The sequence below is a fragment of the Sorghum bicolor genome, chromosome 4, assembly GCF_000003195.3.
Source record: "Sorghum bicolor cultivar BTx623 chromosome 4, Sorghum_bicolor_NCBIv3, whole genome shotgun sequence".
NCBI classification, from domain to species: domain Eukaryota; kingdom Viridiplantae; phylum Streptophyta; class Magnoliopsida; order Poales; family Poaceae; genus Sorghum; species Sorghum bicolor.
The window spans coordinates 44925935-44936581 of record NC_012873.2 but is presented as its reverse complement, the minus strand read 5'-3'; the positions used below and the strand labels follow the sequence as shown (position 1 = coordinate 44936581).

Below are 10647 nucleotides of genomic sequence, written 5' to 3'. Positions count from 1 at the left end.
CTAAGTTGATGCTCGCGGATTCACTAACTAAGGGCTTACCACATAATGTATTTTAACAACATGCAACTAGCATGGGTTTAGTGGACAACCTCTGAGACTGAGTAATTGGGCCGTATACTCCCAATAAGTAGTAAGTGCTCTTACACGGTATTAGTGAACTATGCATAATGGGGTCCCAATGGTATTTATTGCTGCTGACGACGCATTGGTCTAGTTTTACTGTAGCACTAAGTCTGAGCATAAAAGTAAGCGAATACAAGCTGCATAAGTGCATTAGCCGTTCGATCAAGTGGGAGAATGTTGGATTGTGATCTCGGCAAATGTCGTGATAATGACGAGATTAGTTAGCCACGTGATTAGTTAAGGGTTAAGTAAGAGGTCAACCCGTCATATCTATCCAACGTTATTAGATCTGCCGCGATCGGCGGCAGCCCTCATATTCGCCTAGGGTTTTGGCCCCCTGGCCCATAGTGCACTATATAAGCAGAGGCACCCCTGGTGCCTCCTCATCCCATTGAATCTCATTCAATCCCACCAAACCGATCAATCAGGCGTTGGAGGGCTTATGAAGGTCTCAACCCCGTCCAGGCCAGTGCCGGTGGCGCCCGGAAGGACGTCGGTACCCAGCACGAGCAGATCTACATCAGCAGAGGGTTCTCCAACCCTCAACTGGTGATTCACGTCCATCTACTCCATCACCAACGTCTGCATCACCATCGGAGGCTTCAATGGCATCTGCAAACGCTGGTCTAGCACTAATCTACTTAGTACTTCCGCATTATTTAATTAGTGGTCATGTATGGTCTAAGAATAAGATCCTGTGTAATGTTTATCATGATTTATTATGTGTTTACATGTAACAGAGTCGGCACCGTGTCGGCAAAGCTATGGATGAGGAACAATGTCGTCCACCGGAAAGCCTCCGCCATCCGGGATTGCCGTGACCACCGAGACTGCCGTGCCCGTGAGATGAACTCCGCCGAATTGAATTCGTTCATGGTCTACCTTGTGCAAAATAAATGTATGCTCGGAATTACAATATTACAATGTCGTAGCCTAGATGCATGAGGCTTGGCAACAATTCGTTTCTTAGAAAGAAAAAAGTATCGTTGGTGGAGTTCCTTTTCTGATAACTTTTTAGAAATGTTCGAAAACCTGAAATTTGAACAGTGACACAGGAAAAATCATGTGTTGGAATGCTAAAAAATACATGGGTGTTGTTTGGCATTCCTGAATTTTAAAGATCTGAATGCAAACTTCTTCTACTTTGATGATCGATTACTTGCATGCGTGTAAATTCACATGTCTCTCTCATCTGTATGTAGTAAGTATTACATACACGAGAAAAAGGAACGTATTTTACAATTTATACATGCACAAGCCACGTTTGATTTCGGCAATTTATACATAAGTTGCACAAGTGCATTAGCCGTTCGATCAAGTGGGAGAATTTTGGATTGTGATCTCGGCAAATGTCGTGATAATGACGAGATTAGTTAGCCACATGATTAATTAAGGGTTAAGTAAGAGGTCAACCCGTCATATCTATCCAACGTTATTAGATCTGCCGCGATCGGCGGCAGCCCTCAGATTCGCCTAGGGTTTTGACCCCCTGGCCCATAGTGCACTATATAAGCAGAGGCACCCCTGGTGCCTCATCATCCCATTGAATCTCATTCAATCCCATCAAACTGATCAATCAGGCGCTGGAGACTTTAGAAAGGTCTCAACCCGTCCAGGGCAGGAGCCCCGTGAGCAGGCCGCCCAGGAGCCCCGCCACGCCGTGCGCGTAGATGACGCCCAGCGTGTCGTCCACGTGCTTCAGCAGCCGAGACCGCTTGTGTAGGATCATCATGGTGTACCACGGGACGCTGCCGGCCAGCACGCCCATCGCCATGGCTGCCCACCCCTGCACCCAACCCTGCATGCATGCACAGGAACACACAGCATTTGCATCAGTCTGATCATCAGAGGCAGGGAATTAAATTAAGACGGACGATCGATGGGATCACCTGCGGCGGGCGGGATGCAGACGAGTCCGGTGATCATGCCCTGGACGGCGCCCACGACGGACGGGCCACCCGGTAGGCGGCCGTGAAGCCGGCGAACCCGGCGGAGAGGTGGATGACGTAGCCGCCAGGGTTACCTCGTGCGGCAGGCCGACCTCCCGGCCACGGCGCACTACTTCGCCGACGGTACCACCGTGGAGACCGCCGCCGTGGAGCCGCTGTACCCGATGGCCACCGTGGCGTACTTCCAGTGCGTGTTCGCGGCCATCACGCTGATTCTCGTGGCCGGGTCGCTGCTGGGACAGATGAGCTTCGCGGCGTGGATGCTGTCGTTCGTGCCGCTCTGGCTCACCTTCTCTTACATCGTCGGCGCCTTCTCCGTCTCGTGGCTGCATGGTCCTTTCATAAGTGTTGCATGTCAGGGAGAATATGGGTTACAAACTGCTTCAAGTACGTAGAAACTCACTAGTGGCACAGTCGACCCGCAAGGTTCCTTGTCAGGTGTAATTCAGGTCTATCTTATGGTCCAAAGAAGCTGTACATGGTTGTGGCCACACGAAGGGTCTATTTAGGGTGTGTTTGACTCTCGTTAAATTTTTAGCTCGCTAAAATTATTTTAGTTACTCTTGGGTGACTAATGAAACTAAACTATTTTAACTCCTTTTAGTCAATGTGTTTGGAACTTTAGCTACTAAAGTGACTAAAGTTTAGCTAACTAAAATTTAGTAAGGAGAAAACATCATATGGAATACAAAGTGCCAACTACTTTGGAGGTAAAATATAAAATACCAAAATTTTTAGAGTTATTTTTAGGTTCATCCAAAATACAAAATTTATTGTCTTTATTATGGCCTCTTGAGTCTCTTTTAGGCTTTTTTTTTTGTCCCTTAAGACCAAAATCTAAAATGAAAAATAACCACTTTTTTCTCCAAAATTTTTGTATGGTGTTTAGTTCTATTATACAAAATAATAAACCAAAACCTAAATTTTTTTTGAGATGAAAGGGGAGCTAAACACCCCCAAAAAGTTAATATCAGGTGCCAGGAAAGATTTTTTTTTTTTTATGATTTCATAGTTTCACTAAAGTAAGTTACAAAATCTCTGCAGCAACGCATGAGGTATTGTCTAGTTTACTATAATCATAAGCAATAAAGTAAACAAATAGGCCTTTCAAGAGGCATGTGTCGAAAAAGAAGCAAGCAAAAAAAAAAATTTATTGAGATACGTAAGGAGCTCATTCTAGAAAATTAGCTTCATTGTTCGAACTTTTAACTGTTCAACAACATGCATGCCCAAAATCTAATGCCTACTGTTTTTGGCTTAATAAGTACCCAAAGTTTAAAACAGCAGATCTTTTCCTTTCTATTTTGTTGCAAGCTGCTACCAACCATTTTAGAATAAATTACCACATCTCACAAGTCACCACAAAAATCAACAAAATAAGCATGCTCATGTTGCCAGCAAGTCAGCAGCCACTTTGTCACCCTCTACTCATCAAATGCCTGACTTCTTGTGTCACCTTGGTTTTGGAAATCTGGATATTGGCGATTTCTGAAACTTGGTTTGTTTTGGAAATTTAAATTACGCTGGTTTCTGATATTTGGTTCATTTTGGAAACTTGAATCACGCTGATTCCTGAAATTTGACTCATTTTGGTAACTTCGGTCAGGGCGGCTTCCAAAAGTTTGACCATGCAAGCCAAAATCATCACTCAAGTTCGTATGAGCAAAACTTGAATCATCCTGGCTTCTAAATCTTGGGTCACGCCGAGCAAAATTGTTCTCCATGTTCATGGGAGCAAATGCTACAAGAAACAGGAAGATAGTAGAAGAGAAATTATGAAAAAAACACAACAGAACATACGAAGGCTCAATGGAAGTAACACTAAACGAACTCATTCATTCTTGAGAACACATTTAACATGACTTATTTTATTGCAAGAAACAATATCATTAGCCATCTATGAAACTATTGACATGGTGCAAATGCCTCATATCGTTCATTTAACTCTATGTGTATAACCCTGAAGACAAAAACACGACTGAAAAACATCTGGTACAAACAAACATGAGCTTACCTCGTTCTCGCATTCTCCTTTCTCTGTCATATTCAAATTTGTCACGAATTTGAGTAACCCTTTCCCACGTTTCACCTTGTTTGCTCACCCCAAAGCCAAGGTCCTGCAGTACAAACTCGTTGTTCACAATGCTTTGATAGTTGCCAGTAACTAGCTAGTTGATCTATTGTAGCAATCAAATGTGATTACTCATGCAGATCTGATATCGGTGAATTGAAAACAAACTATGATCCAGTTAGTACAATATAATGGACGATTTTAATATCCATTTGCTTCCTACATGTGTCACGCAATGTGCAAAGACAAATTAGATCCACTATGCCATTAGATGAGAGCAGTCACATGCATCCCAACTACTTAACTTCGATAATTCTAACTAGGTAATCCTCATATAAATGCAGTGCAACAATGTGCCAAAGGTTGTTTCTTCAGCCACAATAACTGTCCGTAGGGTCAAGCCTGGTGCCCGGTTTTTATGAATAGAGCAATGTACCAGAAAACACTATGAAAGGTTGACTAACTTTTCTGTTTAAAAGAACAAAATAATGCTGCATTGGAAGCAAAAGCAAGAAATATCTAAAATTAACATCTAGAAATGTGAAACTATGGAGCAGACAGACTAAAACCCTTCAACACATGGTCAGGACTCAACCAATAGACAATGCAGAAGTTTCCTTCTCGGTACCTGCTGTCTACAGGCAAACTACCTACTCTGGTTCTTCGTAATCTGTAACCAGTAGTTAACCTAGATAGCAGATACTCATGGAAGAGTGACAACTCTTGAGTAGAGTTGATACATGTGTTATAGAAATTACATTAACTAATATTTGACACCATAATCCATATTTAGTAATTGGATGAGACATGACTTTGGCTCCATTAAGCAGTGTAGTGGACCACAATGACTGGAACATCTTTTTTTGATACTTTTAATTTTTGTTAGCTACTTTTCCCTAAGTCATGTTGCAAAAGATCTGTTGCATACTTGCATTACCAAGATGCGAGTAGATGCTAAATAAAAGCCAAGTGAGAGAAAACAGAGAAGTAACCATTTGATAACAGTTGTAACCAATAGTCTGATTTATCAAATGGTGCACCATGTTTTTTGGATCTGATTTTCAACATAGAGCTCTAAAGTACACTTAACAGATTGCCTAACTTATTCTTCTATAGTTCAATCAGTTTGCATACAAATGGTACGAAGTAAGCAAAGGATCTGACAAGAACCCAATACCCAAAGCATTAGCATAAGCAAATTTAGTCTAGTAGAATATGCAAATCCCTCAGTGTAAAGAAATGATATACTACTACAAAGAGAACGCACCTTGTTTGGTTCTACATTGGACTGCCTTCTCCTGCTGCAATACAAAAGCAGTGATGGCTGATGAGAACGTTTCCAGAATGAGGATATAAAATACTTTTTCCACTAATTTTTGGATATAGCATGACCCACTCAAATGGTTACAAATCAAAACATATTCGTAAACAATTAGAAGTTGCAACAATCCAACAAACAATCATGAGGGTACAGTTCTACTGGGTATGATCAAAAGATTACAACGGAAAATAAAAGCATGGTGTAAAAAAATAACCAATTAAATTAAGCAAGGAAAACAAAAGAGAACTGTTGACCATTTGCTACCTGTATGGCGAGAAGTCAAGATCATCTTCTTCAGCAGAGTCATAATTAGCATGAGATTCAGCAATCTTTTTTGAATAACCTTCGTCCCAGTACAACCTTTCCCAGTTTTCTCTAAGTTCTTGGTATAATTCCATGTACTTTTTGCACCATGTTTCGTGTTCCTGTAAATTTGTGGTGCTCATTAGTCAGCTTCCTAGCATCAAAGAAACCAGTTTGGGCTTATAGTTATAGGCCACCATAATCAATAAATTGTAAGACAGTTCATGTGCCTCAAAAATGTTTACAGGTCCTAGGGTTGCAAACTTCATAAAATGCATGCCAGTTGCCAGCATGGCCAATCATCTCAAATAATAATGGTGTTCTGATTCAGTTCATTCCAATCTGACAAAGTTGCATTATGGACTCATAATCAAGTGTCAATGGAATCACTGGTGACTGATGAATTTGTTACATGAATGCAAATGAACCAGCATAATTCCTTTCACATTGTAAATTTACCAAATCCTTCCACAATGAATAAGGAGCCATTCCGCAATAATAGATTTCACTTAATCATCAGAGGAAATAAACAGTCTACTCCAGTTCTATGCAATGGAGAAGCTGACATATGAGCCCATTTCGATTGGATACCCTCGACTTATGATTCATCACAGTACTGTTCTGCGCTTAAATTAAATTCATCACATAATAACTAACCACCCAACCCGTAGGCACGGCGGCCCATCCTAGAGCAGCGGAAGAACTGTAACTGTAAGGCTCGACCGCAGCTTACCGAGTCTTTGAGAACGAGGCGGGTGCGGCGCATGAACTGCTCCCGCATCTGCTTGCGGCGGCGGTTAGGGAGGTTGTCCCGCGGGATGGCGAAGCGCTCGCGATGCGGCACGCCATCCCCGATCTCGTGCATCTCCCCGTCCACCGCCCACCACTCCGACTTCTTCATGCCCACCCCCGCGGCGGGGCCGAGGCCCGGCGGTGGCGGCTTGGACCAACCGGTGCCGCCAGTCACGAAGCCCCCCCGGCGGTGCGCCCACCGCCGCTGCGTGTACAAGCAGCGCAACATCGTGTCGCCGCTTCCCCCCGGGCTGCAGGCCAGGCTCTGGCGGCCGACGGCTCCCTGGCACGCGTCCTCTCAGGCGCGACAGGATCGGGCGGGGAGGCGCAGCTGGCAGCAGGGATGTGGACGGGCGGAAGAGGGAAGCTGGTGGAGTGGGCTGTCGGTGGGGGCGTCGCCGGCAGGCGGAGGAGGGAAGCCGGCGGGGTGGGCTCAGTGCCGGCCCTGAGTTTCTGGAGGCCCGGGGCCCAAACAAAATCCGGGGCCCTTTACATATGTGTAGGTCTTGTTTAGTTAGATCTTGTTTAGTTCACACAAAAAATCAAAAATATTTAAAGATTTTCGGTCACATTAAATCTTACACATTAAATCTTACAGTAAATGCATAAAATACTAAATATAATCAAAAATAAAAATAATTATATAGTTTGTCTGTAAATCGCGAGATGAATCTTTTGAGCTAGTTCGTCCATGATTGGATAATAATTGCCAAATAAAAACGAAAGTGCTTCACTACCTAAAATCAAAAAATTTTGGGAACTAAACAAGGAGGAAAATTTTTTTGGTTTTAGCTACTTTAGCACTTTCGTTTGTATTAGGCAATTATAGACTAATGAGACTCAAAAGATTCATCTCGCAAATTATAGGTAAACTGTGTAATTAGTTATTTCTTTTATCTATATTTAATGCTCCATACATGCGTCTAAAAATTCGATATGACAAGAAATCTTGAAAATTTTAGGAACTAAAAAGGCTATAGTTGTTGTTATTCTAGAATAAGGGCCTGATTGGTTCCCATTGCTAAATTTTAGTCATTTTAGTAGCTAAACTTCCAAACACACTAACTACAAAAGAGCTAAAATAGTTTAGTTACACTAGTCACCCAAGAGTAACTAAAATAGTTTTAGTTGGCTAAAATTTAATAGGAGGAACCAAATAGGGCCTAAATATTTTACATCGTAAGCCAAAACTAAGCAGAAAAAATGTTGAACAGTACTGAACAACGTTGAATATCATTCAGTACTACATCCAAGACTACAAAAAGCTAAACAACACTGAAACACAAATACTGAATGATACTAAATTTTGTTCAGTATAATAGTTCGAAGATGTAGAATAGTACTTGTATATATATACTCATAAATACTTAACTCTACATACAAAAACAATATTCATATACAACAATTCATATAAATGTACAAATACCTTAAAAATCATTGCATAGTTTGTATACTTGGGGGTGAGGCCCTGTCTAATTGGGGGCCCAGTGCGGCCGCCCCGCTTGCCCGCCTCCAGGGGCAGGCCTAGGTGGGCTCTTGGCGAGCGCGCCGCCGCCACGGACGGTGCCCCTCCCGGTCTTGCAAGATTCTAGCCTCACTGAAGAGAACGGGCCGTGACTCGTGAATCCTCCGTTCTATTAAGTTGGCTAGGGGCAAAAGAGTAATCTCATTTTTTCCATTTTCTTAGATTATTATGTAAAGAAAAATAGATGATTATAACGAAAATGCTGGTATCCTTGCATTTAGATGCATCGGACAGAGCCACAAGCACTCCATCCTCATTCTCTTTCATATTTGGCACGACTCCCATATGCGGCTCTTCATCTTCTGTTTGAAACTCTCTCTGCACTCCATCCTCATTTTCTTTTGTATTTGGCACAACTCATATGCGGCTCTTCATCTTCTGTGTGAAACTGTGTTGTACTGTCTCTGTAGGTGCCAGTTATGAGAGAGAGCCAGAAGAGCCATACTTGAGAAGGTTGGATGGCTTCGTCGCAAATGCTCCTACAGTGGCAGGAGCCGTAGCTGCCGGAGCTCAACCAAAGAAGCCCTAATTCTCTCCTATCTTATCCTCTTATCTTACCTTTCCACCATCGCCTACCCTTGCCAGCATTATTGATGATAAGTTTATCGATACTCACAAGCTCGACACATGGGCAAACACAAACTATTTTTATGATGTGTTATTTGTTTCTCAAGATATTGTTTCAATCAATGAGTTTTGGATATTGGAATTGATGGTTTCACAACAAATTTCAGATGTTGCAGCAAAAATATATTGGACTTGTATTCGATCCTTTCTTTTGATGTTGTAACTTGTGCTTATGTGACGTCGTAATAGAAATTCATAGATGTTGTGGAGATGTCTTGACTTGTTTATTTAACTTTTTACCATTATATCAGTTGTCACCTCCTCAGATAGCATCTTAACAATTGGCGCTACACTTTTGCCACCCAAGAGAGAAATCAGATATACAAATACTCTTTTTGCTCCTGTGGCATGCCAGCACTCATGCTAGGAGGGATCCAAGTCAATAGGCACGTGTTAAATGTCCCTCCTGCCCCTGCCATCTTCCAGTTCATCTTCGGTATTCTATCGCGATCCTAGACCCTCCCTCCCCTAGCGCCACCACCACCTTGTAGGTCACCGACACGCCATGGACCACATGTCGCCGCAACCCCTTGCCGCCTAGCTCCTGCAGGGGTACTCCTTGTGCAGCATGCATCTGTTGATATTTGGGAACGCAATAAGGAATTGATCCGCAAGCGCACGGATATCGGTGAGCTCTTCACCCGGAAAATTATCCAGAGTATCGTATTTATTTTTTTACCACTAGGAGAAAGTGTGCATCTGACTAACCGGTCTATTACTACTAACCTTTAGGCACGAAGAATGTCTTTCGATGTGAGTGATAAATAGAGAAGACTGCAACCGTAGTCTCCTTCTAACCTTGGTAAGGATGATCTACTGTTCTAATGGGGAGGCTAACGGAATCTAGACACCACAAAGGATGTTCAACCCGCACCTATAAACCCTATTCTTCCTGCTAACGAGATGTGATCTACAAAGGTAACTCGGAATTGTCACGTTCCTCACTACTACCACGGTCCAGCTAGTCAGGGAATATCTATGAGTACCCCAGCCTAAACACCACGTTTACGCCAGCAATGATTACTCTAAACTCTACGCGAAGAGATTAAAGTAAACTCATAAACCATAAGAACAATAAAACAAGAACTTACTAGAATTTAGAAGTCGAAATACTGAAGAATCCTAGGAGCAAGCTTCGGGTTAGGAGAACTTGATCCCGCAGGTACAAGCTTGGAGTAGACACCGACAGGCCGGGCTTCCTCCAATCAACACCTCCACTCTATCTCTCTCAATCTAGTAGAAACTAGAAGATCTCTTTCTACCTTACATTGGTTGCTAAGCCTAAAAAGAAATATTAATTAGAGAAAAGGTTTTCCTTCGAGGGCACCCCTCAGTCTCTATGATAATTTCTTCATGTCTTCTCCAGGGGCCAGGGGGGTCTTCTTATATAGTCCTTCCCTTCTATGCGTTTTTGGGTCGATAGGCGAGGTGGTACTATGTTTTCCTTGATCCAATAGGTCGGTGGAACATTCCGAGCGAAGAGAGTCCTGATTGACATCCAGCAGGGGGCGGGCGCCCAGGTCACCAGGGCGGGCGCCCTGGGCCTGGCCCCTTTCGGCCTCCGTCTTCTTCCCGTGGCTTCTGGAGTCTTCTAGATGGTAGAAAATCGTGCGGTGCGTTGATATCTCTATGTAATCCCGACATGTGGGCCTTTCTTCCTTATTTCCTGAGAACCCCCTGCAGAAACAGATAAACAACAAAACTCGTGGAATTCTGTCAGATCAAACCCTAATTCTAGGTGTTGGTTGCATATTGGTCCTTTCTCTTGTTTATTTGATAATTAAAATTGATACTTAAGAACCGTCAACAAATACCCCCATACTTAGGCTTTTACTCGTCCTCGAGAAAAGGATGGTTAAGAACAATATCTGGGGTAAACATTTAAAACATTCTCTTTATAATTGCAGGGTGTTAAAATTCCACTGTGTACCATAGT

At 42.8% G+C, this 10647-nt stretch overlaps 1 protein-coding gene across 1 annotated transcript; it reads right to left on the bottom strand.

Annotated features, from left to right (window-relative positions):
• Positions 3222–7032, bottom strand: LOC8084519. Its single transcript, XM_002452035.2, has 5 exons — positions 6501–7032; positions 5729–5889; positions 5411–5444; positions 4087–4189; positions 3222–3813 (listed from the first exon to the last, which is right to left on the bottom strand). Exons 1-5 carry the CDS (start codon positions 6786–6788, stop codon positions 3497–3499), a joined length of 903 nt encoding a protein of 300 aa, XP_002452080.1. The 5' UTR covers positions 6789–7032; the 3' UTR covers positions 3222–3496.